General features: G+C 59.9%; 3 protein-coding genes, 1 long non-coding RNA gene and 1 other non-coding gene across 13 annotated transcripts; 2 read left to right on the top strand and 3 right to left on the bottom strand.

The window, feature by feature from the left end:
* The first annotated feature begins 111 nt into the window (after nucleotides 1-111).
* On the top strand, nucleotides 112-4,431 carry GNG14 (G protein subunit gamma 14). Its single transcript, XM_046685796.1, has 3 exons — nucleotides 112-244; nucleotides 4,084-4,176; nucleotides 4,257-4,431. The coding sequence occupies exons 1-3, from the start codon at nucleotides 167-169 to the stop codon at nucleotides 4,380-4,382; spliced, it is 297 nt and encodes a 98-aa protein (XP_046541752.1). The 5' UTR covers nucleotides 112-166; the 3' UTR covers nucleotides 4,383-4,431.
* On the bottom strand, nucleotides 295-10,170 carry FBXW9 (F-box and WD repeat domain containing 9). 6 transcript variants are annotated; one of them, XM_046685789.1, is made up of 10 exons: nucleotides 9,689-10,169; nucleotides 8,390-8,529; nucleotides 8,184-8,312; nucleotides 7,198-7,310; nucleotides 7,024-7,115; nucleotides 6,029-6,177; nucleotides 5,835-5,948; nucleotides 5,617-5,706; nucleotides 5,466-5,531; nucleotides 295-471 (listed from the first exon to the last, which is right to left on the bottom strand). In XM_046685789.1, exons 1-10 carry the CDS (start codon nucleotides 10,095-10,097, stop codon nucleotides 376-378), a joined length of 1,398 nt encoding a protein of 465 aa, XP_046541745.1. In that variant the 5' UTR covers nucleotides 10,098-10,169; the 3' UTR covers nucleotides 295-375. The 6 variants fall into 6 exon arrangements, with proteins under 6 accessions (XP_046541745.1, XP_046541744.1, XP_046541747.1 ...); XM_046685788.1 differs by lacking the exon at nucleotides 295-471 and adding an exon at nucleotides 2,362-2,592; XM_046685791.1 differs by lacking the exon at nucleotides 295-471 and adding an exon at nucleotides 2,704-3,816 and having other exon boundaries at nucleotides 9,689-10,168.
* Nucleotides 10,171-10,216: 46 nt separating this feature from the next.
* On the top strand, nucleotides 10,217-11,721 carry LOC124252413 (uncharacterized). The gene is made up of 2 exons (XR_006891955.1): nucleotides 10,217-10,580; nucleotides 11,250-11,721. It is a non-coding gene; the product is annotated as an uncharacterized LOC124252413 (long non-coding RNA).
* Nucleotides 11,433-26,015, bottom strand: TNPO2 (transportin 2). Of its 4 annotated transcripts, none has more exons than XM_046685866.1 (25): nucleotides 25,902-26,015; nucleotides 24,344-24,455; nucleotides 23,590-23,665; nucleotides 23,358-23,507; nucleotides 21,547-21,653; nucleotides 21,325-21,458; nucleotides 21,169-21,250; nucleotides 20,972-21,094; nucleotides 20,756-20,874; nucleotides 19,836-19,896; nucleotides 19,579-19,744; nucleotides 19,223-19,375; nucleotides 17,542-17,767; nucleotides 17,184-17,355; nucleotides 16,637-16,723; nucleotides 16,440-16,547; nucleotides 16,187-16,345; nucleotides 15,623-15,710; nucleotides 15,342-15,440; nucleotides 14,711-14,806; nucleotides 14,311-14,416; nucleotides 13,970-14,069; nucleotides 13,819-13,893; nucleotides 13,620-13,747; nucleotides 11,433-13,528 (listed from the first exon to the last, which is right to left on the bottom strand). In XM_046685866.1, the coding sequence occupies exons 2-24, from the start codon at nucleotides 24,440-24,442 to the stop codon at nucleotides 13,640-13,642; spliced, it is 2,694 nt and encodes an 897-aa protein (XP_046541822.1). In that variant the 5' UTR covers nucleotides 24,443-24,455; nucleotides 25,902-26,015; the 3' UTR covers nucleotides 11,433-13,528; nucleotides 13,620-13,639. The 4 variants fall into 4 exon arrangements, with proteins under 4 accessions (XP_046541822.1, XP_046541821.1, XP_046541820.1 ...); XM_046685865.1 differs by having other exon boundaries at nucleotides 24,344-24,482; nucleotides 25,902-26,001; XM_046685864.1 differs by lacking the exon at nucleotides 25,902-26,015 and having other exon boundaries at nucleotides 24,344-24,762.
* LOC124225947 (small nucleolar RNA SNORD41) lies at nucleotides 17,428-17,497 on the bottom strand. The gene has a single exon (XR_006885162.1). It is a non-coding gene; the product is annotated as a small nucleolar RNA SNORD41 (small nucleolar RNA).
* Nucleotides 26,016-27,179: the final 1,164 nt, after the last annotated feature.

Below are 27,179 nucleotides of genomic sequence, written 5' to 3'. Positions count from 1 at the left end.
TGCCCGTTGGTTTCTGTCACCTCCGGGAGAGAGGATGGCTTCTTAGACATCGCCCTTGGACAGGATTGGAGTCGTCAGGCAGTGTCAGACAGCTGCTGCCTCTGAGCGCCTCTTGTCAAATGAGATCGTGACCCCTGTTCGTGCCTCGCGTCTCCAGAGCCTCCACATGCTGCAGAGCCCTCTGGTCTTCCTTCTTCCGGCAGCTGTCACCTCCTCTGGGAAGCCTTCCCTGACCTTCCTCTGGGTAAGGGACCTCCTCTGGGATCCAGGGCTGACATCTCTTTCCCTCCAGCAAGACTGAGATCCTGGAGGGTGAGGTCTGTATCCCATGGATCCTCCCCATGGTGCCCGGGGTCTGCTCCACAGGGGACCCCTTTAATCACTCAGTCTACATTTATGGCATCCGTCCTGTACGTTGGGCTCTGTGCTGGGTGCTGCAGGTTTAGTGGTGAACAAGCTGCGGACCCTGCCCTGCTGGAGCCCCCATTTGGGGAAGTAGAAAGTTAACAACCGTGGTAAGTGATAGTCAGGATTTAAACAGGATGATGCAAGAGCCTTTAGGGTGGGGGTGAATGGAGGGACAGGTGGTTGGGGAAGGACACCAAGGAGGTGACATTTGAGCCAAGGCTGGAAGTCCAAGAAAGGCCCCATATGTGAAGATCTGGGGGAGGCCATTCCCCCGCCATCTCCCACTGGGAGAGATAGGGCCAGCAGCCAGTGCAAAGGCCCTGAGGCTGGAAATGAGCCGACTTAGTTAGAGGAGCAGAACATCCTCCTTGACAGTCAGCCCTTGGATTTGAAACTCACCACCTCAGTTCCCTCTCCACCTAACCCTGCTCTCCCCGGAGCCTTCACGTCTCAGCAGATCGCCCTTCCCTCCACTCATCTACTGGGCTAAAAACTGGGGCTTGAGCTTGATGTCTCCCCTTCTACACCCCACACCCCTCCCTCAGCACGTCCGCCAAGTTCTACCTACAAAATAGGTCCCGAATCTAAATGTTTTTTAAATCTCTTTTTAAAATTGAGATAGAATTGACATAACATTAGTTTCCAGCGTATAACATACTGAGTCTGTATTTGTGTCCAGGTGCTTGTCTTCATCCTCATGGCCTCCGCGCTGGCCAGAGAGCTCGTGGAACAGAAATCAGATGCATGGCTCCTAGTCAAAACCCTCTAAGGGAGGCTGCCCCCAGGAGTAGAATCTGGGCTCTTCACTGTGGCTTGCGAGGGCACTGACCTTCCTGCCCTCATCTCCTGCCATTTGCCCTCGCTCACAGGCCCCCTCACTGTCCTAGAACCCACCAGGCTGCTTCCTGACCAAGGGACCAGGCACCTGCTGCTCTCTGTGCCTGGAACACCCGCTCCCCGCTCCCCAGCTCCTTCTCCTCCTCCTCTGCGCCTCAGTCCAAATGTCACCGCCTCCAGGAGGCCTGCCCTGAGCACTCACGCTCGCCCTTACCTTGCTTTTCTTGTCTCACGGCACTTCTGGAGCTGTGTTGCTGTTGTCTGTCCACCCTGACGGACGGCTGCCCCGTGAGGGCAGGACCACGTCCAGCTTCACTGCTGTTCCTTTTACTCCGCAGTGCCCTGCATGTGTGGAATCTTGGCAAACATGCTGAATGAATGAATGAATGCACACTAGGGCCTCAGGGTGATCCAGGAGGCACGAAGGAGGGACAGGTTGATTAGAAATGAATTGAGAGGGGCCAGCCCAGTGCCACAGCGGTTCAGTTTGCACGTTCCGCTTCGGCAGCCTGGGGTTCACTGGTTCAGATCCTGGGTGTGGACCTATGCACTGCTTGGTAAGCCATGCTGTGGCAGGCATCACATGTATAAAGTAGAGGAAGATGGGCATGGATGTTAGCTCAGGACCAGTCTTCCTCAGCAAAAAGAGGAGGATTGGCAGCAGATGTTAGCTCAGGGCTAATCTTCCTCAAAAAAAAAAGAAAAGAAAAGAAAAGAAAAAGAAATGAAATGAGAGCAGGCAGAAGGTGCCAGACCACGCAGGACCCCACAGCTGTAGAAAGGAGGGTGGGCTTTATTCTTTTTTTTTTTATTTTGAGGAAGATCAGCCCTGAGCTAACTACTGCCAATCCTCCTCTTTTTGCTGAGGAAGGCTGGCCCTAAGCTAACATCCGTGCCCATCTTCCTCTACTTTATATGTGGGACACCTGCCACAGCATGGCTTGCTCAGCGGTGCCATGCCCGCACCCGGGATCTCAACCTGCAAACCCTGGGCCACCAGGAAGTGGAACGTGCGAACTTAACCACTGTGCCACCAGGCCAGGTCGGCTTTATTCTAAGTGGCTGGGAGACCACTGGAGAGTTTTAAAAAGGGACTGAGAGACTCTCCTTTATTTTTCTTCCTATTTTTTTTATTGTGGCAAAATGGACATAACATAAAATTCACCACCAGAACCATTTTGAAGTGTGCAGTTCAGTGGTATGAAGAACACTCACAATGAGCCCAGCCCAGTGGCGCAGTAGTTATGTTCGCACGTTCCGCTTCGACGGCCCGGGGTTCGCCGGTTCAGATCCCGGGTGTGGACATGGCATCGCTTGGCACGCCTTGCTGTGGTGGGCGTCCCACCTCTAAAGTAGAGGAAGATGGGCACGGATGTTAGCTCAGGGCTAGGCTTCCTCAGCAAGAAGAGGAGGATTGGCAGCAGTTAGCTCAGGGCTAATCTTCCTCAAAAAAAAAAAAGTTCACAATGTTGTGCACCTGTCACCGTCATCCATCCACAGAACTTCTTCATCACCCCAGACAGAAACTGTGTCGCCAACGTTAATGTCTCATTCCCCTACCCCGGCGCCCGCCATTCTACTGTCACTGTGAACTTGACTCCTCGAGGGCCCTCATATAAGTGGACTGGAACGTTATCTGTCCTTTTGTGTCTGGCTTATTTCACTGCACACAGTGTCCGCAAGGTGCATCCATGTCGTAATGTGATTTATTTTCTAACAGACCCCGCTGGCTGTGTGGAGGAGAACGGGGAGGGGCGGGCAGGGCAGGGGAGGCCAGGGCGGAGGCGACTGCACTGGTCCAGCGAGCGGAGATGGGCGCGGCCCGGGGGGCCCTAGCAGGTGGGGAGAAGTGGTCAGCTTGAGAGCCTGATTTGAAGGTTGATCTGACGGCTCTTTTTTTTTTTTTTTTTTTTACTGAGGTCACAGTGGTTTAGAACATTATGGAAATTTCAGGTATATGTTATTACATTTCAGCTTCTGTATAGACTGCATCGTGTTCACCACCAAAAGTCTGGTTTCCCTTGATGGCTCTTGAGAAAAGATTAGATGTGGGGATAGCGGAGAGAGGAAGGAGGGAGCAGAGAGTCACTCCAGGGCAGTTGGGTGGATGGTGGCGTATTTGGGGCAGAACATCATCCGGAGTCCAGCTTTAGTGGCCCGAGAGAGGAGTGTGATGGACCAAGGAGGGAGGAGGGTTCTCGACTGGGTCTGAGGTCAGGGACGGGGCTGGGAGGGGCAGAGGCCATGAGCATAAGCGAGTGGATGGGCCATCTGCGGATGAGATCCCAGGGTGGCGAGGGGAGAGGCAGGGCTGCGCCCAAGGCGGGATACACTCTGCATGCTGGGGGGGGGGGGGGGGACAGAGGCTGGCAAAGGAGGAATGGTGGGGCTGGTTAGCAGGGGACCAAGCAGGTCAGTGAGAGGCCAGGCGCCGCACTGCCCTGGCCAGGGTGGCACGTGACACCAGGACAGCCGCCAGGCCTCCTGGGGTGGAGACCCCCTTGGCTGAGGCAGCTGCTGCTGCTGCCACTGGTGACATTTCACTCCACGAGCGTCCCGGCTTCAAAGTCTCTGCGGGGGGGGGGGGGGGGTGCGGTTGGAGAGGCCAGGCCGGTAGGGGAGGGAGCTAGAGCAGGGCGCTGGAGGAGGACTGAGCACCCAGCAGTCAGCCAGAGTCCTCAGCTGAGGTACGTGGTCCTGACTGGGGTTGGGGAGCAGCCACCCTCATCCCCCCGTCCCCAGGGGACACAGGAGGAGGTGCGGGGACTCTCAGGCGGCCCTAGGGCTCCGGGTCTGGAGGTGAGCCTGCCGCCTACAGCCCTGCTCACCCTCCCCTAGATGTCCAGCAAGGTGGCCATTGGCAGCGACATTGGGCAGGCCCGCCAGGCTGTGGAACAGCTGCGGATGGAGGCCGGCATCGACCGCGTCAAGGTGAGGGCCGGGGGACGGGGGGCATGTCGGGCAGGGGGGCAGGCGACAGCTCGGGTCTGGCTGACCAGGCTGACCTGCAGGTCTCCAAGGCAGCCACCGACCTGCTGCAGTTCTGCATGGAGCAAGCCAAGAGTGACCCCTTCCTCGTGGGCATCCCGGCTGCCACCAACCCCTTCAAGGAGAAGAAGCCCTGCGCCATCCTATGACCCAGTGGCCCAACAACCCAGGGGGCGTCAATAAACATGAAGTGAATGACCCTCAGTGCGTGGCTTGGCGGGCTGAGATGGGGGCAAAAGGGGGCTTCGGGCTGGTAGGGGTCACGCTGGCCCAGCCTCCCTCCCCCGCCCACTCCAGGGTCCCAGCCACTGTGGCGTGCACGTGCACACACGAGCACCCTGGATGGAAGAGCATGCGCCTTCCTGGCCCCTCCCTGGCACCGCACCTGCAGGATGGCCTGAGCAGACCCCTCTCCCACCTCACACGCACATCCAGGGTTAGAGTCCCCATCTCCACACCAGCACATGACACACACATACACACACAGAGGGGCCACCACACAGACAGGCGCCCACACCCTCCAGAGTCTCCCTCTTCCTCAAGAGCGCATGTGGACGTAGACAGACAGGGTGACCGGAACATCACACACGCCAGGCCCGCCCTCCCAGGGCCACACAAACACACACGATCCTGGAAAGGCCTTGGGGCAGGTGTGTGTGCACCCGGGCACACTCGGCAGCGGCCATCGCTGAGGCCTCATGCACCTTCTTGCAGACACGCACACCCGGTCCCAGCCCCGGGAGACACAGAAAGAGCCCTGGGGGAGCCAGGCTCAGCCTCCAGGCTGGAGCACCAGGACGTCAGGTTTATTTCTCCTTCACTCTCAAGGGAGAGCGAGCATCCAAATCACAACGATAACGGGACCCGAGAGTGGGGAGCAGCCCCCTGGGGGGGCCGAAACACCAACCTCACCTCCCCCGGCCCGAGGCCCAGCCCAGGGACCCTGCCAACCATGGCCCGGGGCTCCTCGTGCCCTCGGCCTGCAGGGCAGGGCAGAGACAGCACCAGCGTAGGGGAAGGTCCCCAAGAAGAGAGGCCGCGGCCCAGCCTGCCGGCCAGCACATCCACATCCACGTCAGCCTGCTCAGGCCTGCAGCCTCCAGACCTCCAGCGACAGGCCCCCGGAGGCGGCCACCACCAGGTTGCCCTCGGCACAGATCTGGGCGGGCAGGGACAAGAGGTGTCAGCAGTGCTCGCGGCAGCTGGGCAGGGTGCAAGGGGCCAGGTCTTACCCCATTCAGCACATTGTGGTGGTTTCGGATGCAGATGGTCCTGGGTGGGTCTGTGGGCACGTGCACCTGGTGAGGGGCAACAGGCAAAGGTTAAGAGCTGTGGCCCTGGCTGGTGGCAATGGCAGAGGGAGGGGGAGTGTCTGGGCCTCACCCGGATGGTCTTGTCGGTGGACGTGGTGTACAAGGACCCCAGCGAGTGCTTGATCCCTGTGATCTGGGACCTGTGGCCCACGTCAAAGGACTGCAGGAGGGAAGACAGGTTACACTCAGGCGTGGCTCTCCCAGGGCCAGTCCCCCACCGCCCCCCGGGGGTCAAGCCATGTGGAGGAGGCCCGGGAGGGCTGGGCAGGGGCAAGGGCCTTGGCAGACCCGGACGAGCTGGAAGCAGCCGTTGCGGTTGGCAAAGACATGCAGCAGGCCCTGGTTGTCGCCTGCCCAGAGCTGGGGCTCCTGGTAGGACATGCAGAGCAGGTAGGAGTCCAGCTGTGGGAGGGACAGAGCAGCTCAGGCCAGGTCAGGCTGCGCCCAGCCCTGGTCCCTCCAGGCCCCCGGGGAGGGCCCACCTGCAGCCGCTGCAGGACACTGTTGGCCCGGCGGTCGAACACCACAAGCGTGTGGTCCTCGCTGCCAGAGATGATATGCCGGTCGTCGGCCAGCACGGCCAGCACTGCGCTCGAATGCAGCCGCCGGCTCTTCAGCAGGGCCGGGCCGACTTCGTGGGTGACAGGCCGGGGAGGAGAGGGACATCAGAGCCCCTCGGAGGCCCCCGGGCCACCTGAGGATCCTGGGCCTCCGTCCTCCCCACCAAAACCCTCGGTCTGCTCCCACGCCCCTCCCGCAGGTGACCCTGTCCCTCCTCTCCCGCCTCAGCTGGATCCACGGCCCCCAGGCCCCTGCCCCCATCTCCCTCCTCCAGCCCCGTCTGCTCTCAGTACAGAGCGGACAGCAAGTCCCAGCATGAGCCGCCCCCTCCTGCAGGCCGACCCCAGCCTGCCCCGACCCCCGCTCCGGCTGTGCCTGGAAAAGGCACGCTGGCCCTTCAGTTAAAATAAGAACGAATAAACAAATAACGGAACAGGCTCCTGTGCCGGGCAGTGCTCATTCTAGGCATTTTATGTAAAGGGACTTCTTTAATCCACAATGTTCTTATTAACAGCTCCTCCCATTAACCGTCTGGGGCTGGGGTGGTTATTATCCGGATTTTACACATGGAGAAACTGAGGTTCAAGCTTGACTGGGGTCCCACAGCTAGGAAGTTGGGGAGCCAGGATTCTTGGGAGATGTCCTGCCTCCCACAGGACTCAGGCTCAGAAGCCCCTCTTGGGGAGCCCTCCAGTCCTTTGCCCCACCCCGGGTGGAGGCAGGGCTTCCTCTGGAACCCCCTCCCCCACCAGGTGCCTTTGTGTCCCCCGGCACAGCACAGGCCACTCAGAGTGGTGAGCATCTGCCTATGTGATGTCATGCCAGCCAGGCTGTGATGCCCAAGTGTGTCCTTCCCCAGCAAGACCCTGGACACCCCAGGCAGCCCTGCTCTCCCCAGTTAGGGCCCCCGGCCCACCTCTGGGGTCGTAGACTGTCACCTTCTTGTCATAGGTGCCAGTCACCAGGATGTCAGGCCGGTAGGACAGGCACAGCACAGCTGCCTTGCCCCTGGAGACACATGGACATGGGGCTGCGGGTGGGGCCAGGCAGGGCCCTGACCCCCAGGCCCCCTCCCCAGGACCCCTCACACTTTATCTCGCCGAACTGCTGCCCATCGGCTGCCATGTCCCAGAGCTTCACCGTGCTGTCCCAGGAACCGGAGCACACGCGGTGGTCCAGCGCTGCCAGCGACCACACCCAGCCCTGCAGGAGCGGACCCGTGTGATTGTCCCCACCTCACAGACAAAACTGCGGATCAGAGCAGGGAGACAACTGGCCCAAGAACCCAGAGCGGTCGGTGCGAGCGGAGACTGGAGCTGAGGTCTGCGGGTCTGTCTGACTGCGGAGCCCGCCCAGGAGCATCCCAAGGTCAGGCTGTGGAGGGAGACTCAGCAGCAGCGGCGCTGCGAGGCCACAGGGCACGGTGGTGCGGAAGGGGCCTCCACCCTGTGGCCGGGCCCACCGAGAACCGTCCTTCAGTCTCTTCACTGGGAAAATGGGCACAGACACAGTCCCTATCTCCGGAGCTACCGTGCACAGAGCACTGGCTGGTGGCTGACTTACTCCTCACCAGACCCTCTGAGGAGGATACTGTAACGTGCCCCGTTCTACAAAGGAGGAAACTGGGGCACAGAGAGATTGAGCCTCTTGCCCAAGGTCACACAGCCAAGAAGTAGCAGAGTGGGGATTTGAACCCAGTGGCCCGGTGCCAAGACCCAGCTCTTGGCCCCCAGCCTAGACCACCTCGATGACTGGTGGAGGTGCCCCTCCACAGCCACTTCTCACGAGATGACATCACACTCAGAGCTGTCTGATCCCCAGGGGCAGCCTCATAACTGCCCTGCCCTGGGCCTCTCAAGGTATAGCTAACAACTATTGAGCACCGACTGTGTACCCGAGCCTGAGCAAAGCTCATAAGGCATATTCATCTTCTTCATCCTCATCCTAACTGACTTCTGACCCATGGACAGAAGTAGACACTGAGGCCCAGAGAAGTCATACAGCTCACCCAGAGTCACACTAACAATAGCAGAGCCAGAGTTCAGTTGAGGAAGCCTCACGCCTCCTCCCCCTCACCTTGTGGGTGCTGTTCCTCTGGGTGCCCAGGGCCTTGACCAGAACCCGGCTGGGCTCCACCCCCAGCTGCCGCAGGTCCCACAGGTTGACATTGCGATCTCGGGAGCCTGACAGACAGAGCGTCCCACCCTGAGAGGGGAGTGAGGTGATGTGGTCAGGGTCACCCTGGCCCACCCCTACCTGACCCCCACCGACTCCTGCCTCACCTGAAGCAGCAGCACCGAGTCGATGGAAGCAAAGTGCCCATCGGCCAGGCAGAAGTACTCAGCCCAGCGTCCGTCCTCCGCCCAGCGTGACAGGTGCTGCTCCAGCTCAATGCAGGCTGCCGGCCAGTCAAAGTCCTCCTCTGTGGGCACCAGGAGCAGGGTCCCCAGTGGGCAGGAACCCTGCTGCCCACACTAGCTGTCCAAGCCCACCCCTGGCTTCCAGGAAGCCCAACCAGCATCAGACTGAGAGAGAACCCCACCTGGATCCCTCACCCCACCCCAAGGAGGCCCAGGCTCTGGCGTTGGGACCACCAGTCCACTCACCTTCCAGGCAGGTCTAGAACTCCTCACCTCACTTTCCACAAATTAGGGAACTCGGGCCGAGAACCACCTTCCAGGCCTCACCCCCTAACCCAGGCCTGGAGGATAGCAGCCTCAGGACATTCAGGTTTTGCCTCACCCCTCACTGAGGTCCGACTTCAGCCCCTCAACCCTCAGGCTGGGCACAACAGCCAGGACTTCCTGCCATAACCGTCTGAACCAGGCCCAGGGAAGCATTTCTCAAACTACTATCTGTAAATGGGGAGCCTTGTCAAGACGCAAATGCCAAGCCCTGGTGCAGAGACTCAGTGGACTGGATGGGGCCCAAGTATCCGTTTATCAAGCTGTTTGGGAGAGTCTGATCAATTCAAGGTCACTAAGCTGTCTCGTCCCCCAGGGACCAATGCCCCAGGGGCAGGGGAAATGACCACCAGCCCCTGCACTGAATCCCAGGATAGACTGGGCTTGAGGTTCTGTGACTGCTGGTATAAGGGGATCCCAACCTCGAAATCCTAGCTTGGGTTCAAGGGTTGCAGGCTCTGGCTCGAGTCCTTGCCTCATCCCCACCTAGGTCAAGACTCTAGGGCTGAGGGGCTTTGGCATCAGTAGCTGCTGCCTCAACATCTAGACTCAGAACCTGAAGATTCTTGGGCTTACCCCGAGCCCAAGCAGATTTTGATAACCTGAAACCTCACGGCCCTGTGTCAACCCCCAGCCAGGAGTCAGGGCCATGGTACCATGGGACCCATGGGGCTCCTTAGCTCCTCACTTCAGGGACCCTAGCTCCCCAGGTAGATTTCCACAGCCTCAGGACCCCCGTGTCTGCCTCATGGTCCACCCAGAGGTCAGGGGCTTTGACATCACCAGTAACCACCTTAGCTTCCACCCGAGCCAGGAAGCCTGCTCCAGGGGCTGTGCTCACAACACCCCAAGTGCCCTCTCCCTCGCCCCAAGCCTGACCTCCCCGGGCGTGCGCACCTTCCACCACTGGGTAGGCCGCGCGTACGCGGCGCTGCGCGCGTAGCCTCCAGGTGACCTGGTCACGCACGAGGTCGCGCAGCGCGTGGCACACGCGCGGCAGGACGTGGAGCACGAGGCGCGCGTCCAGGTAGGCGCAGATCTCGAGCAGCAGCTCCGGGGGCAGGCTCAGCAGGCCCGGGGCGCCCACGGTCGGGCCCTTGGACGCAGCCCGCGGCTCCAGGGCGCCAGGGGACGTGGCGGGCGCGGGCAGCGGAGGGGCGCGCGGGGGCGCCAGCCCGAGTTTCGGCGGGCTGAGTACGCGGGCCACATAAGCCTCGGCCTGCGCGTCGGGATCGGGCTCCGGCTCCGGGTCCGAGTCATCGTCCCAGGCGCGGGGATCGTCGCGCGGCCCCGGGGGCAGCTCCATGGCGACCGAGTGGGCGCGGCCGGCCCGGCCCCGTCAGCTGCGGTCCGCGCGTCCTGTCTCCTAGGCAGCGCGGGGGCACTTCCGGCGCCTCCTGATGACGTTACGGCGCCGGCCGGAACCGAGCGGCCGGCGGGGAAACTGGCGCGTGAGTGGAAGCTTGCTCGCTCATGGGGTCTCGTCGTGCAGCTGCGTGGGCCTTGGGCTGGAAAACGCAGATTCCTGGTTCCTGCGTTTTTCAAACAAGCATCTCTGGTGGTGCTGGTGCAGACGGCCAGCGAACTCTGGTTTGAAAAACGGGGCCCTGCCGAAGGCACCCTTCACAGGTGACACCGAGCTTAGAAGTGCAAAGTCCCTTTTCCGGGTTCGCATCTGGGACATACTAGCGATTTTCGAACTCAAGTGTCTCCTTCCGGAGCCAGAAACATGCAGTTACACTGCGTAGGCCTCGGCTAAAGTTACTCTGAATTACCTAAAGCCACACTGGTAAGGAACAGCATCTTAGTTACCGAAAGTCTCTTTTGAGCCACAGTGTTCACATGATTACCTCTAAGCAGCATTTGCTATTCCACCCGACTCTTCTGACATCCACGCGCCTCTCTGCTCAAACGTCACCTCCCCGCAGTAGCCTACTGTGATAGCGACCTCTGTCCCCAGCGTTCTCTCCCCCGTCCCCGCTGTTATTTTTCTCTGTGGGGCACATCACTGTTTCGCTTCTGTTCCCTCTCACTGAAATGCACATCTTGGTTGAAGGAATGCTGGACGCGTGTCTGCATTTTTAGTGTTCCCAGCTTGACACAGGTAATCCTTGGAATGCAGATGTTGCAACAAGATTTAATCCTGAGGCTTGTGTCCCCAGGGCTGAGCAACTTCTCATTTGCTTCCGTAAACATATTTACATATTTCCCACAGGCCTGGTGCTGGGCTGAGCCTTCTAGGAAAAGTCTAAACTGCCCAGCGATCCGGAGTTGTAAAGTCAGCCAAAGATGAGAGGCCGTAAGGCCTTACCACTCAGTTTAGTCTGTGGCAGACAGGGACCTGGGCCACAACGCTAATGATTCCTTTACTGAACTCTAATCATGTCCCAGAAAACGCACTGCACGTGTGTTATCACATTTAATCTTCATCTTTCACACTCACTTTCCCACTTTACAGGGAAGAAAACAGACGCTTGGGATCCCGAGAAGTGTACCTGGTTAGTGCTTACTGCATACCTTCCCAGTCTCATTATTTCCTGAGTTCTGTGCATCCCCATTTCAAAAGCTTCCCAGGCTCCCCTCCATATCTCTTCTCTGCTGCCAAAGCCAAGGACAAGGGAGACCAGATGGAGACCAAGGGTTTCACAAGAAACTGATCTTTACTCAACAAAGTTCTACACAAGTGGAATCTCACGCCACCTCGGCGCCAATCCCCAGCACAGCACGGTAACAAATGGACAGACCCTGGAGCCCGCAGGAGGAAGAGGAGGGGGAAGGAGGGACATTGGCATGAGGGGGACTGCAGATCGAGGCCAGTCAGGGTCCGCAGCCCTGGGCAGGGGAGAAGGTTGAGAAGCTGAAACTTCGTTGTGCAAAAATCAACCAAAAATAAATTAAAAAATTAAATAGTTTTCTTAAAAAAAAAAAAAGGAAAGAAAGAAAACTAGAACCAGGCTCCCCTTCCCTGAAGGTGATTGGAGCCCCCATCCTGGGTGGAGAAGGGGTTACCAATCCCATCAGCCAATCCATCCACACACCCCAAGACCCAGCAGAGACAGGGTGCTCCAAGGAACTGGAATTACCAGAAAATTAAATGCTTTTTTTTAAAAAAAAAAACTTTTTTTCCTTTTTCTTTTTTTTTCTTTTTTTTTTTTTTTTTACAAATGGCTTCCAGAGACCTGCTGGAGTTTCATATGGGGGAGAGGGGACACGACCAGCTGAGTTTATGGAATGTGCACCAAGTGCCCCTCGGAATAGAGGCAGGGCCTGACCCTGTCAGAAAGAAGACACAGGGATGTGATGGGGGTGGGGTCCAGGGCCCCGGACGGATGGATGGAGCAGGCCCCAGGATGCAGGAATCCAGTCAAAGCCCCCCAAAACCCCAACAGGCGCCCCCAAAGAAGTAGAAAGTGGGAGAAGAGAAAAAGGAAAACAACATTAAGGGGGCTGCAGGGCCCGGTTTCAGTTTCCAGGCCAACTTGCAAATAACCACGCTCCCTCCCTCTCCAGGGGAACCCTCCCACGGTGACCACATCCCCAGCCAATCTCAGAAGGTACCCTAGAATCATGCCCAATCTGGTGGGTTTCGGGGCCCACTGGGTGCTGGGATGAGCGGGAAGCCCGAGGGCCACAGACTGGGGTCAGGGGGTCCGTCACCTTTCCCCTCTTCCAGGCCCGGAGCTTCCTTCTTGCTGGCAAAACGTAAACCTTCATCCTCTGTCACCATCGATTAAATGCCCCGGCCGCAGCCCTTGTCTTAAAACTCAGGCCTAGAACTTGGGAAGAGGGCTCTTGCGAGCACGGAGAAATGGACTGCCCTTGACAGGGGCTTGTTTATGGAGAGATGCAGGGGGTAGGCGGCAGCAGCTGTGGCCGCCCCCAGCTCTCTTTGGGGGAAAAAAGTCCCAGCCCAGCATCTTCAAGTCTCTGGGGCCCAGGGCAAGGAGAAAGGACAACTTCTGGCCAGCCCCAGCCGCTCTGGTGGTCCCCACTCTTCTGGCTGGGACAAGACAAGGAGGGGGACACACTGGCCGAGGCTGCCTCAGAGCCGGCAGGAAGTGTGCGGAGCAGGTCCGAAGCGTGCGCGTGCTGACGGGGTGGCCCCAAGGTGGCCATCCTCTTCCCCCCGCCCAGGGTCCCCGCGGAGGCCCCCAACCCCCCCCAGCCCTCCCCGATCACCGCCATTTCCGGCAAAACAGCAGAAGCTTCTTAAACTCTAGATGCAGGTTACACGGAAGGCCTTACGGGTTAACTCAGGGGTTCACTAATTCTACTGTCTCCATGCAGTCGGGGAAATGGTGGGCGGCTGGCTCAGCCTGGCTGGCTGCAGCACCGCACATGCGCGTGGCCACGTGTGTACGTGTGAGTGTACGTGTCTCTACAAGGACCCCCCTCCCTGCCTGCTTTCCCCTCGCCTCATCCTAAGCCGGATCCCGTCGGCCGTGTTGATTCTTCCCTCCCACGTGGCCGGCCCAAGTGGGCCACCGGAGGTGACCCCGATTGAGCAAAGGGGCCCTTGCCGCCAAGAAGTCCCCCCCCCCCCCCCCGTTTGTAGGATGAGCGTGGAGGCCCCACCCACCTGCCCGCCCGCCACCGGCCCCACAGGTAGATGGACGGGGAAGGCATCTGGATTTGGGTCCCACTCACTCCTCCCTAACCCCCCTCGACCAGGGCACGGCGACTTCTGGACGCAGCGCGCTCCCCAGCAACCCCTGCGATGATGACGCAGACAGAGACCTGCGGGAGAGGGGGCGGTCAGGGCCCGTGCCCCTGTGGCCCCCACGACAGTGCCACCCCCCCCCACCCCCTCCGCAAGCCGCCTCCTTACCTGGCTGTCACGATGCTCGTCTAGACCCCGTAGAAGGCAGCCAGCCTCTCCTTGAGCAGCGGCGGGAACTGCTCCGAGAACTGCTGCCAGTTCTCCTCCCCGACTTGGTCTTTGAAGCCATGGAGGATCTGCGGGGAGGCAGGGGGTGAGGGGCGCCCCACCGCCTCCCAGGACCCTGGCAGGGCCAGGGGAGCCTCACCTTATAAAACATGTCCCGGAGGTCGTCCTTCGGGCTCACCCAGGAGGCTACAGCGTCGCAGAAGAAAATAAAGTCCTGAAACAGACAGGACAGGGCGTGTGAGGGGCCGCCCAGCCAAGCCCAGGGCCCACCCTCTGCGCCCAGCGCCCACCTGCACGACGCCCCCGGGGTTGACGCCTATCATCATGCAGATGCCGCGGAAAGCCGAGTCCTTCTCCTCGTTGTCCCGGATGTTCCTGAGCGACGTGCACCTGTGTGGAAGGTGAGCGGCGGGGAGTCAGCAGGCGGGATGGGGCAGGCTGGGCATCTGTGTTGTGGGCAGGGGGCTGGATGGGCCACGTATCGAGGGGACAGGGGCAGCAGGGATCAGCGGGCAGTGGGGCTGGGACATGCATCCATGGGCTGGCACAGGCGAGGGATGGATCGGGCCTGCCCCAGACACCCCACCAGCCCGCCCACCGTCAGGCAGGCCTCACACGGGTGGGCACACACCAGGGCCGGATGAACTGCTGCAGCATGGGCGCCACCTCCTGCGGGCACACGTAGCCCAGGCGGCCGATGGTGATGGCTGGAATGGCAGAGGGACTCGTCAGGCGACCTGCAACCCCGAGCGGCCCCCGGTACGTGGCGGGGCCTCTGGCAGGAGGCACCAGCCCCGCTCTGCCCCACAGGCCCCAAGGGAATAGCTCCTGCTGGCTGCCTGGGCAAGCCTAGTCCAGCCAGAGTCTCCTCCCCACCGTACTTGGGTCTCTCCCAGGACCACCTTCCCAGTCCCTCCAGATACCCTCCCTGGTTCTTTCCCAAGGCCTCTTCTAACTAACCCTCCCAGACGGAAACCCCAACTCCAGGAGGCAGGCAAGGGGGGCGGCGGTGGCCCAGGCCTAGCGCACACCTGTGTTTTCCAGCAGCGTCTTGGGTGTGTTAGGCCGGTTAATGATCTCCACCAGGTTGTTGAGGACCATCTGCACGTAGGGCTGCATCTCTGCCCCTGGGGGACCAGCCAGTCAGAGCCCATATGACCCACGCCAGCCATGCTGACCGCAGCTGCATCCAGACACTAGCTAACCACAGCCAGTGAAGGAACGATACCCCTCCCCCTGCCCCCACCCGGGGCCTGTGCCGCCACACAGGCTCCCCCCACACCCAACACTTCCCCAGGCACCCTGGGCACCAGGATAAGACCACACCACCAAGGGGGGTGGAGCAGCGCCAGTCTCCCCACCAGTCCCAGTGGGCCTTTCAGCCAATGGCCTTGGGCACGGGGAGGTGGCAGACAGTCCAGTCAGAACAGGCCTCCTGTCCTGCCTCTTTGCAGAAGCCAACCACAGACGGTCTTTCAGGCACAGGCCCCATCTCTGATGACACCACTCAGAGGTGTCCTTTTGCCCCTGACCAATGGCTACCTTCTTCAAGGAGAGCCAGGGCCCGCTTGAGGGGACCTGCCAGTCAAGCTGGGCTCCCGCCCCCAGGCCAGGATCAGGCCAATAGGGAGAAGCAGGGCTGGCCCACTTGCAGGCACTCACCCATCTGCATACAGATCTCGCCGATGGCCCAGGTGGCATTGTTGCAGACAGAGATGAACTCGGGGTTCAGGTTGGTGCCCAGGATGGGCATGAACTCGGCTGGTGGGGAGAAAGGGGTGCTGAGCAGGGGGCCGGCCAGGGTGAGCTCCCAGACCTGGCCATGCGGGCCCCATCAGCCAGTACGAATACATCCCAGTTCGGTCACAGTCTTCCCCGGTCACTTCTCCATCACCTGAGGCCCAGGGTGGGGTGGTGGGGTGGGGAAAAAACAGGTGTCATACCGATACAGGGCTTGACATGGATGAAGCAGGCTTTGGTGAGGTCTCCCAGGAGGGCGAAGGAGCTCTGCCGGACCTCGGGCATTGAGTCCTGGGGGTCACAGCAGGGTCAGCGGGGCAAGGCTCCCCTCCCCCCACCAGCCACAGGCAGCTAGCCAACAGTCCCCAGGGCCCGGCCTGACCCTGCCGCTTGCCAGCGCCCAGGATGCAGGCTGCACTGTGCATCCTGCACTCAGGACGTGTGAATGAGAGCCTGGCTCAGGGTTCCCCTGCTGGGGGGACAGTGGCCAGTCCACATACACTGGGGGGGACGCTGGGGGGGGCTTGTACATTCACATTTCCTGTTTCTACTTCCTCATTTTCTACAGTTTGCTTTTTCAATGAGGTTTCACTTGTGTCTCATTTAAATAGCTTTTTAAACAATTACACTCTTTTCTGTTTTTACGGACCCCTTTTCCCTGATGTCCTTTGGGCACAACCAAGGCCCCGAGTGCCCCCAGCGCGGCCCACACAGGCTGCTGGGTGTCTCGCTGTCCATTGAGAGGCCTGGGAGGGGCGTGCACCCACCTGCATGCACTGGAAGAGCAGGGTCATGATGTTGCTGCGGGCCACCAGCTGTTCCACGTGGCCGCCCAGGCCCTCGGCCAGGCCACTGAGCAGGTCCAGCGCCACAATCATGAAGTCCTTGTCGGGTGCCTCATACTGCTCGGGGTGCTGGGTGTACATCTGGGCACAGTTGGGGCAGGCTGGCGGGTGAGGGAACAGGGCCGCGCTGGGGCAACAACAGAAGAGCAAGCGGGGGCATTGGGGGGGCGCTTACCATGGCCTGGGCCAACGTCTTCTGCACCAGGGTGACACAGCGCTGGTAGACAGGCTCGCAGTAGGGCAGGAAGCCGCTCTGCAGGGCGGTGGCCACTGAGGACAGGCACTGGCAGGGAGAAGGCAGGGGGTGAGCTCAGGTGGGCGGGGCCGTGGGGGAGGGCCTGGGGCCGCCGGGGAGGGCCTGGAGCCGCTCACCTCCAGCAGAGGGAAGAGGTCCTTGTCTTCGTCCTTGAGCTCATTCCACTTCTGGATCAGCGGAGGCATCAGCTTCTGGATGTACTCCTGGAGGGGGAGGGGAAGTTGGGGCTCCCTGGCTTGGGGTGGCAACCTGGGAATCAGCAGGGCTCCCTGGGATTCAGAGGCACCCATCACCTGAGCCATGAGGTCTGGGTTCCTTGTTGTGGCTCATGGGGCCCCTGCAAGGCCTCGCCATCCTGTCAGACATCCAGGCCCTTCTCAGCCGTCCTGGGGCCTGCCCTCCCTCCCACCTCGGAGCCCGGGTCGGCAACCCCTGGTTCCCCGCAGGCCCCTGAGCTGCCCCGGCACAGCACTTACCACGCTGTCTCATAACTGTCTGTCTCCCCCACTAGACTGGGAGCAGGGCGAGGGCAGGGGCTGGGCCTGTCTGTCTGCCTGTTGAGGTCACGGCCACGTCCCTGGCGTGTGACACGGGGTCGCCGCCAGGTCACCGGATGCCGAGGGGCCCCGGGATCGGGAGGAAGGAGCCGCTGTGGGGTCTCACCGGCTGGTTGAGGTGGTGGCCCACAGAGTCGGCCAGAGTGCCGATGGCATCGTAGAGGATCAGCAGGTTCTTGTGCTGGTACTTGCCGAAGGCGAAGACGAGGGTATCGAGGATGTAGCTAAGGTATGGCACCAGCTCCGTGCAGGCCTCCTCCTCCAGGGTGGCGAAGGCGCTGGAGGAGAGGAGGGCTCAGGGGGTGGCTGCAAGCAGGGCAGAACCACGGGCGGGATGGGGAGGGCGTGCTCGGGATCAGCCAGTACGAATACGCGAGAAATCAGCTTGATGTCAGGGGTCATGCATATCATCACTTCCCGGAGGGGCAGGGGTAGGGGCTGTGGGACCAGGGGCAGAAGGTCACCTGCAGGCCGCCTCCTGCACCCTCTTGTTGCCATCCAGGATGCGCTTGAGCAGCTCCGTCATCAGGGGCTTAAGGTGCATATCAGGCGGCTGGCTGACCACCCAGTGGGCATAGCGGCTCAACGTCCAGCAGGCGATGGAGCGGACCAGGGCCTTCTTGTCCGACAGGCACTGGATGAGGTGCGGGATCAGCTCAGGCAGGTAGGGCACCATGCCCTGCATGCAGCCTGCAAGGACAGGGACAGGGGTGAGGCTGAGCCCAGCTGGGCCCGGCCACACCCACCCTTCTGGGGAGAGACAGAGAAACTGAGGCTCGGAGGTTACATAAGTGGCCCAGCATCACAGAGCAGGTAAAGGCAGGGTCAGGACGGAAGACAGCTCAGAGCGAGCCTGTCCCCTCCAGTGGCCCCAGCCCGTCCTGGTGACCCGTGAATGCACCGACAGCTGGGCTGCACAGTGACTCAGGCTTTGTGGGCAGCAGTGACCCAGATGGACAGAGTTTCTTCCTTTGAAAACTTTCTTGATGTTTGTGATTTTTCTTTTTCTATTTTTCTTCTTTTTTTAAAAAACCATGAACGCATCTCTCTGTTAATCAGAGATCTCAGCTAATAGCACACCCCTAATAATCCACGACACGAGACCTATTTTTACTGGCTTCGGGTCAGTTCTTCTAGATCTGTTCCCATTAACACACAGAAGACAAAATGTAGTCTGTTAATACATATACACATATTAACATAAGCTACGTTACACTTAGCATACAAGGAAACCTTTATGACAAGCTTTAAAAGCTCCCAGGCTGGGGCTGGCCCCGTGGCGCAGTGGTTAAGTTCACACGTTCTGTTTCTCAGCGGCCCGGGCTTCGCCAGTTCGGATCCTGGGTGCGGACATGGCACTGCGTGGCAAAAGCCATGCTGCGGTAGGCATCCCAGGTATAAAGTAGAGGAAGATGGGCATGGATGTGAGCTCAGGGCCAGTCTTCCTCAGCAAAAAAGAGGAGGATTGGCAGTAGGCTAATCTTCCTCAAAAAAAAAAAAAAAAAAAAAAAGCTCTCGGGGAAATGTGTCCCCGCTGAGTTGTGGCCTGTTTCTGACAGGCCTGGAGGCCGAGGCAGTCACCAGGGACGCCTGCAACAGATGCACAGAGCAGTCTGGGAATTCAGCTGTTCACCCTGTTGGGACAAAGGGAGCCGGAGGAACACGCCACTAAGAGCACTCTGAGCAGAAGTGGAGGAAACAGCACCGCTGCACCCTTGTCGTTCTGCAGGCAGCCTGGCGGCCAGCTGCACCCAGACCGCCCGGGGAAGTGGTATCAATCTCTCTGCTCCTCTGTATCCCCATCTAGAACACCCAGCTCACTGGGGTGGTGAGCCCGTGGCCCCTGGCTGCCTGCCGCAGGGCAAACCCTGCAGAAGTCCCTTGATGTCGGGTTGCTGTAATGATGCTCCCAACCTCACGAAACTGCCGGCCCGTGAGGATTGGGGAGAGCCTGCATTTGTGGGGCTGGGGTTCCTTTCAGGCCCACAGGCTGAGGGGAAGATTCAAATCCCAGAGCTGTCTGGAGGGGGGTGAGCAGGCCTCTGGAGAGCTCACCCCAGACACAGCCCTGCGTGGGCCAGCCCCAGACAGTCTGAGCCAGCACGGGGCTCAGAGGTCAGGCGAAGCCGGGCGGGCGGGACTCACCCTCAGCGATGGCACCCAGCACCAGGATGCCTGACTCCTTGACCACCCACTCAGGGTGGAAGAGGAGGCCCTTGAGGAGGGGGAGGAGGTGGGGCAGCAGCTCCTCCCGGAAGACGTTGGCCAGGACGTCCAGCGCAGCCGCCGAGCACTTCCCTGGGGTGGGAGGAGAAACTGTGGGGTAGGCTCGGGGAGGCCCATCTGGCACGCCGCAGGCCCTCGCCGACTGTACCCCCAGGGTCAGAGATCACGATCAGAATCTGCACGATCTGCTCTGCGGAGGCTTCCAATCACCTCTCGAGAGACAGCCCAGGGCTTGCCCCCCACGATCCCCCCTTGCCCCAGGCCAGGCCACGCACTCAGATTCCAGTCGGACAAAGCATCGTCATCATCATCATCCTCTGCGTCCTCGGAGCTGTCAGGCCGCTCGGCCTCATGGGGCAGCGTGACCGTGCGTGACTTGTGGAAGCGTGGCTTGATGTCCTGCTCGCTGTCGGGGACTGCCTCATCCTCCTCCACGTCCCCCTGCGGGGCCAGGCACAGCACTAAGTACCCCCAGGGCCCCCAGACCTACGCCTCGCCCACTGGCCCACACCCAGCAGTTGGCCTGACCGACCTTGAGCAGGATGATGTCAATTTCCGAGTACTTCATCCCATTCACCAGGATGGGGATCAACCTGCCGGTAGAGAAGCTGTTCATCGGCTGCAGGGCCCCAGGGAGGCTGACAGCCCCAGGAAGAGGAAAGCAGAGGGGCCAAGGGGCCGCCTGTCCCAAGCCTGCTGATTCTGCTTCTCCGTGTCCATTCACTTCCCGCAGGGGATGCCAAGCCAGCCTAGTCTCAGCCCGTGACTGGGACAGAGGTGACACGACTCCTGGCTCCACAGGAGGGTTCCTGACCCACACTTGGCCCCTCAGTGAATTCCAGATCCCTGAATACACTGAAAAGCTGAGAACAATGCCAGACCCCTAGCACCCCACAAGGCAGGGAGATGGGGCCCTACCACCAGGCACTTCCATGGGATGGGGCCAGGTTAGGGGAGCAAACAGGAGGCAGGGCAGCCAGCCCCCTCAGCCGGAGCCCATGCACCTCGGGACTGGAAACTGTGATTACACCTCCACTGACTTGGGGAGAGGTGAGTGATCCCTGTTGGTCAAGGAAGGTCAGCCCTAGGACTTTTGCTGGAAAAACTGGTCAAGAGAGAAACTCTTTACTCTGAGGTTCCTAAGCTGGAAGGTTGCACAAGGCCACAACACTACCACGAGGGAAGGTCGTGCCTGAGAACGAAGCCGGCACAGACAAAGTAGATGTGAGACTAGACAGATATCTTTCACATCCTTTGAGCACCTGGATCCAGCTATACCTGAAGCTTTTGTTGACATTTCATTTTTTCTACCTATAATTTACCTAATTTTTAAGTCATTAAAAGCTACATTCTTATCACTTTCAATACTATGTCTGCAGGGATAGAAGGTAAACTGAGACAGAAGACATGAACTGAGGCTCGGGTGGGACGGAGGGCAGGAGCAGCACTCACTGGACCAGGTGGGAGGCCAGGACTTCCTTGCAGATGGGCTGCTCGGCCAGTGTCAGCCAGAACTCACAGGCCTCAAGGGCCACGTTCTCATCGTGGTCCTGGGTCCTCTGCAGCATATACTGGGGCAGGTGGGAGAAGGTGTGAGGCCCGGCCGGCTGGTGGTGGGGGCTCCCCCACTGCCTCCCACCCCATGGCACTGGCCTGGGCCATGCACACCTGGATGATGCTGTGCATGTGGGGGATAAGCCTGTCGATTCGCACTTCCAGCAGCATCACCAGAGCGCGGCACACATTCTTCCGCACCTCGGGGTCGTCGTCCACGGCCAGGGCGAACAGGTGCTGCGGGGCAGGCAGGGTCAGCTGTGGCAGGGCCCTCAGCCCTCGGCCTGCTCACCCCCAGCCCGGCAGCCCACCTCGATGAAGGTGTCGATGTTGTCCATCAGCGCCTGGGCCCGGTCCATGATGAACTGGTTCACGCAGGCGATGGCGTGGGACCTGCCAGGGGGCGAGCACACGGTCAGCCTCGAGCCTGCCTGCCCAGGACCCGCAGACCCCGGGGCTACACCCACCGGATCTTGGGGCTGCAGTGCTTGAAGAACTGGAGGAACTTGGGGATCATGACATTGAGGGGCCTGTTGAGGGCGTCGCTGTCCAGAAGCTCAGAAGAGTCTTCGCAGATCTTCTGCAGGGCTCCGAAGGCTCCCTGAGTGGAGGGGGGCGGCCAGACGGGCGTGGGTCCCGGTCAGGCTCCCGCACCCATGCCCGCTCGGGGGCCACGGCTTGTTGCCTACCTCGCAAGTGTTGTAATCCTCTGAGTTGAGCAGGTTGCACAGCTGGGGCAGCAGCTCGGGCCACATCTGCAGCTCGCCCTTGGAAGCGATGGTGGTGATGAGAATGCCTGGGGCGGCCGGGAAAGGACGCTGCCTCAGGCGGGGTGCGGGCCCGCTCGGCAGCCCGGCCCTCACCGCCCCCAGAAGCACCACACGCCCCTTTGAGATCCTCCAAGCCTCACTGTGAGCCAGCTCCGCTCCCGGCTCTGAGGCAGCCCAGCACTAAACACCAAATCCCCGCCCCTGGGATCTGACCGTCTGGTGAGGTAAAGAGAAAGCAGCAAAGACCTGGGAAGTGAGACACCAAGAGCTAAGTGGGGAAACAAAGCAGAGAAGGTGGCCGGCAAGGGCTGAGGGTGAAGGCAGCCATTTTAAACTGGGTGTCCAGAGCAGGCTTCAGCCAGGTGCCATCTTGATATCTGAGCAAAGACCTGCAGGTGAGGGAGAAGCCGTCCAGGTCCCTGGGCAAGGAGCAGCCAAGACAGAAGGAAGGGCAGGTGCAAAGGGCCGGCAGCAGGAGGCCTGGTGTGCTCACAGATGGGTGAGGAGTAAGTGGGGCTGACGGAGAGAGCGAGAGGAGGTGACGGCTGGGTCGGGAGCGGGGCAGGTCGTGCAGGGCCACGTGGCCTTGGGGAAGCCTTGTACTGCGTATTAGAAACCCAAGTGCGACCTGCAGGAGGCTTCTAAAGTGAGAGGGCAGTGGAGCGGTCTGGCGGCTGACTGAACTCATGATGTCAGTACAGATGGTAACTAAAGCCAGGAGATGGCAGTGTTTCCCAGAGGGGAAGCTGCCACTGCCCACACTCCAGATGACCCCAGCTCCCTGATCAGGTAGACTGAGTGCAGCCTTAGGCCCGTCCTTGTATGACCTGGGCCACATCACCCAACCTCTCTGTGCCTCAACGGAGATAAAGAACACGACGTCCTAGGACTACCAGGAAGCTTCAGTACTTGGAGCAGAACGTGGCCCTAGAATAAGCTTTACATCCAGGTCCTTCTGCTAGCCTCAAAGTGGGGGCTGTCCAGGCTAAGGGTCACTTTTAACAGAGGTGGCAGGTCCCAAGACCAGCCCTTCTGGCAGGCCCCCCCATCTACTTCAAATTTAAGACTATTTTTTCTGTCTTTACTGCATTTGTTTTTAAGGTTACCTGCCCTTTAGGACAAGCAAATATCTCTTCATTTACAAGTTATGTACCACACTCTTTCAACAGCACCTTTTAAAAGTTGACATAAATTTAAATTAAAAGAGTATAAGTCAGTTACGTGTCCGTTATATCTCAAGTCAGCTGGGAATAAAATCAAGCTGGTAATACAGAGTAGCATTGGTATTTATCAGTAGTGAAAGGCTTAAGGGAAAATTGCTAGAAAATTCTTGGTCCTTCCCCAGCCAGCCTCCCAGGAGTCAGGACGCTCCAATGCCACCTGGCTCACGCTTCACCTAAATAGTCATGGGTGAGAGCTGGCTAATGACACTGAGCTCCACGAGGGCAGGGAGCCCCGACCTAACACCAAATTCTGCACGTTGAGTGACTGCCTCAGAAGGAAGCGCGGCTGTTTCAGGAGGGAGCAGTCCAGAGCGTGGGCCTGCGCTGCTCGCTTCCGAGTTCCTCCTCACCAGGCAAGCCCCCTAACATCCCTGTGCCTCAGTTTCCTCATCTGTGAAACGGCCACAGTAATAGTACCACCGTCCACAGTGCTGGAGCATTCAGTGAGTCGACCCCCTTGCTCAGAAGCTTCTGGTCATCACAGGCTGACCCCTACTGCCCCCTCACCTATGGTGGCTCGGATGAGCGAGGAGGCGTCCCCGATGTTGTTGAGACACTCTTGCTTGATGAAGTCAGCCACAGGCGGTGGAAAGCTCTGGTAATGCGCCTTCACGTTGTTCTTGAGGATGAGGCCACTGAGAGAGCGAGTTGGCTCATCTGGGGAAAGAGGACTGAGGCTCAAGGGACCACGGGGGAGAAGGCAGGGTCCAGCCTGCGTGGAGGGGCCCCGAAGGCGTACCTTCCGACTTGAGTCTGGTCAGAACGAAGATCAGGTAGTTGTTGAAGTCGGGAAACTGGTTCAGTTGTTTGAGTTTCTGCCGGTTGTTAAGGGACTTGGGAGAGAGGGGCCTTCCCCAGGCAGGGCCCCCTTACTGTCACATAGCTGATGGTACCTCTGACCACTGGGACCATGCAGCCAGCTCCTGACCCCACCTGTCAACCCCCGTGCCCCAAACACAGCACTTCAGCCCCATCAAATCCATGCAGGGGGCTGCGGGAGCACGCCTGAGCTTTCGGCCCAGTCCTGCAGCCCTGGCCAGAGCAGGAGAGGGCTGGCAGCCCCGCTCTGTCTGAAGGCAGCTGTTGCCACTCAGGCGCTCACCAGCAGTTCAATGTTGCCTGCTTTTTTCAAAAAGAAGGAAATCCACATTTTCAAGCAAAACTTACTAACGGTTAAACATTTTAAAAGTCTAACATAGTATTTTAAACCAATTAAAAAAGAAATTTTAACCATGAACCTAAACAAAAACTGAGAGCCAGCAAAAGGTGTCCTCCTCCAGCCCTGCACCTCCCCCCACCCCGGCCCCCAGGACCACATTTCCTCTGGGAATGGGACCCAAGAATTCTAATCCTTCATTCTCAGCCAAGGCTAGCTCCTCCCCACAGGAGAAAGAGTCTGGGGATCCGGGAGGCGGCCCCTTCCTCTCTGGCCTTTAGGGGCTGCAGATGTCTGCCAGGTTCCCCCAGGCCCGGAAGGAAGGAAGGAAGGATACGTCCTGCACGATGCGCTGCGTGGCTGTGTTGGGCGACTGAGAGTCTTTGAGCAGCTGCAGGACCTGCTGCAGGCCCTGCTCATCTGGCTGCCAGTCCATGGCGCAAGGCGAGCTGTGGGGGCAGGGGCCAGGGTCAGCCCTGGGTCCCCGGGGCTCCGTGTGAGACAGAGGCTGAGGCCCCTCGGAGGCAGCACGACTGGAGTACACCCGGCAGACAAGTCCGCCCATCCACAGTAGCCCAAGCGCGGGGTCGCAGCCAGCCGCGCCCACCATCCACGGCCGCGCAGGCGGGGGATGTGGAAGCGGGCTATGGGAGGAGGTGGCAGGGCCGGCGGATCCTCATCCGGCCCAGCGCGGAGCCTTCGTCCCACGGCAGCCCGTGCTGCTACCCGGGCTGTGGGCCCTAACGCTTCTGTCTCCCTCGCAGCAGCCACCTCCCCGTCTAGGGACCCTGCCCCAGACTGTGATAGCGCCCCGGCCCCATGCAGGCGTGGTCCCCAAAGACCCCCGCTTCTCCTCCCAAAATCCAGCCCTCGAGCTCCGCCAGATCCCAGCCACCTCCTCTGCCCCTGAGCAGTCCCTGAGCCTCCCCAGGTGCACCGTCCCAAGGTGCTCCGATTGTCCTGATCCCTGCCGCGTCCCATAATCCGGCCCTCCGAGTTCAACCGGATGCCAGACGCCCCGCTTTCTGGCCTAGCAGGACCCCGTCCAGAGAGTCCTCCTAATCGGGCGCGAAGCAATCCCCAAACAGGTCCCCAGTGCCTCTCAGAGAATGAAAGCGAGCCAAGCCCGCCCACACCGTGACAGAAGCCCCTTGGGCCGTCCCTGTCACTTTCCCCAATCAGATGCGGCCAAGCCCTCCCCCCGACCCCCCCCCCCCCCCCCGGCCCCGTCCCCCCAGTCAGCAGTAACTGCTGCTGATGGATCTCAGCTGCTTCCCCCAACCAAGTTCGGCCAAGCCCTCCACCGCCTCGAGCCGGAAACCCCCTTGGTCCATCCCTGCAGCTTCCCCCGATTAGGCCTGGCCGAACACCCCTCGGAGCATTCCCCCCAACGGATCCCAGCGACGCCTCGCAGCCAGACCCAGCAAAGCCCTCTAGGCCGAAGTATGACGCCCCTCCCTATCAGGGCCCAAGAAGCCCCCCCAACTTTTCCGTGCGGCCTCCCCCAATCAGACCCAACCAAGCCCCGCCGAAACAGCCCCACACACACACCCGATCCTCGCGACGTGCCCCAATCAGGCCCTAAGCAGTCCCCAAACGCTTCCCCCAATCAGATCTCCTCCAGCCCGACCCCAGCCGCCCCACTGGCCCGATTCTCCCGGCACTGGGACCTGGCCCGGCTCCGAGGCCCCACCCCCTAAGCCTGGCTCGGTTCCCCCCTCCCCCGCCCCGGCCCGTTCTCGCTGCCTAGCGAATCGGGCCCAACCGGGTTCCCGGCCTTTCCCGGTCAGGCGCGGCCCCGATGCCCGGGCCGCGCGCAGCGCAAGCCCGGAGCCCGACAGGGCTCGACGCAAGCCGGAGCCGAGCCGGTCGGCCTCGGGGTGAGGCCCACTTACCGGGCCCCGGGCGGAAGCAGCGGCGCCTTGCGCTGCGGCTTCTCCTGAGACTCGCGCGGAAGGAGGGAGGCAAAGAGAGGGAATAAAAAAAACGCGGCCGTAGATGAGCCGCCGCGGCTTCCGTACGTCGTTCAAACTGGCCCAGACGAGCCAATCACAAGGAGCAGACGTCGCACGTGGCCTGGCTCCGGGGGAACCCAGGCCCCGCCGAAGCCGGGTCACGTGACCGAAGAGGTGGAGGTTCTTTTGGCCTTTCTGGCCGGCCGGTCCTCCCACCGTCTCGTTTTCTCAGCGTCTCTCGAGCCCGCCTGACGGCAGCTCTGCGCTGGGAGCTGAGTTTGGTGGCGAGTGGGGACTTTCGGTGTGGTGGACTTGCGAATGCCTCGGCCAGAGCCACCTGCGCCTTTGTCACCCCCCTCCTGTAAGAACTGAACTGTGCTTCTTTCCCCCATCCAGAAGGTATTGGGAGGAGTACAGTCTGCGCGCGCAAGGAAAGAGCGGAGGGACTGAGCCTGGCGTGGACTTTATATCCCAGAGAGAAAGAAAGAAAAGCCAGACAAAGGGAGTGCCTGAGACAGACTGGGTTCCTACAGAAACATTTGTACACTTTGCGTTATTTTCCAGTACTCTTTGACAATTTTTACGAGGATGGGAGGGGGCCAAGAATATAACATTTTAAACGAAATGAACTAATAAAATAAATGCTGGAGCAGAAGTCCTAATTTCTTTCCCTACCTGAACCTGAATGAGGTGGAACAATCCAGGAAATTTAGGCAAGGGCAGGGAAAAACATCTTCGTGATCCTTGCGCCACCTGAGGACAAAGTAGGACACCTCTTCTTGCTTGTAAGAACAGAGCAGAGTAGACAGAAGCTGGAGACCCTGGAGCGTCCCGGTTTCCCCTCCTCACCCTACTGATAACAAGGTGGGCGACCTCTTGCCACTGGGAGTCTTAGTTTCCCCCATTTGTCAAATGGGCCTAAGAATAGTTTGTTGGGTTCGAGATAATCCAAGTTAAGCATTACCAGGCATGCCGTAAATTGTTCTTCAAAAATGTGGCTTTTACCCCACTAGGCTCAAAGCTGTCCTTTCACTGCATTCAGCCCCACCCTAAACCAATTTACTGAATCAACTACGGCTCTAATCCTAAAGGACTACCTAGCCGTGCCGTAAGGGACATTTTGGCTTCGGGAGAGGCACAAGGTCAATATTTGCCCCAGCTGGAGGAGGGCGACAGGTTTCTCGGCCCACTTCCCCTTGGCAGTCAGTCCCCGTTCCG

Source organism: Equus quagga, chromosome 14 (assembly GCF_021613505.1).
Source record: "Equus quagga isolate Etosha38 chromosome 14, UCLA_HA_Equagga_1.0, whole genome shotgun sequence".
In the NCBI taxonomy this organism is placed as follows: Eukaryota; Metazoa; Chordata; class Mammalia; order Perissodactyla; family Equidae; genus Equus; species Equus quagga.
This window is presented reverse-complemented; position numbering and strand designations above follow the sequence as displayed.

Excerpts from the sequence above, each read along its gene's own strand:
- GNG14 (XM_046685796.1), top strand. The coding sequence starts at position 167 with ATGCTGCAGAGCCCTCTGGTCTTCCTTCTTCCGGCAGCTGTCACCTCC. Across the intron at positions 245-4,083 it reads CTTCCCTGACCTTCCTCTGG|ATGTCCAGCAAGGTGGCCAT; the intron begins GTAAGGGACCTC and ends ACCCTCCCCTAG. Across the intron at positions 4,177-4,256 it reads CCGGCATCGACCGCGTCAAG|GTCTCCAAGGCAGCCACCGA; the intron begins GTGAGGGCCGGG and ends GCTGACCTGCAG.
- TNPO2 (XM_046685864.1), bottom strand. The coding sequence starts at position 24,616 with ATGGTGGGCGCGGCTGGCTGCGACCCCGCGCTTGGGCTACTGTGGATG. Across the intron at positions 21,251-21,324 it reads CACTGCAGCCCCAAGATCCG|GTCCCACGCCATCGCCTGCG; the intron begins GTGGGTGTAGCC and ends GCCCCCTGGCAG. Across the intron at positions 17,768-19,222 it reads GCTGGGTGCCATCGCTGAGG|GCTGCATGCAGGGCATGGTG; the intron begins GTGAGTCCCGCC and ends CTGTCCTTGCAG.
- FBXW9 (XM_046685786.1), bottom strand. The coding sequence starts at position 10,097 with ATGGAGCTGCCCCCGGGGCCGCGCGACGATCCCCGCGCCTGGGACGAT. Across the intron at positions 5,949-6,028 it reads GTGTCCTGCAGCGGCTGCAG|CTGGACTCCTACCTGCTCTG; the intron begins GTGGGCCCTCCC and ends TCCCTCCCACAG. Across the intron at positions 5,707-5,834 it reads GCTGCTTCCAGCTCGTCCGG|TCCTTTGACGTGGGCCACAG; the intron begins GTCTGCCAAGGC and ends TCCCTCCTGCAG.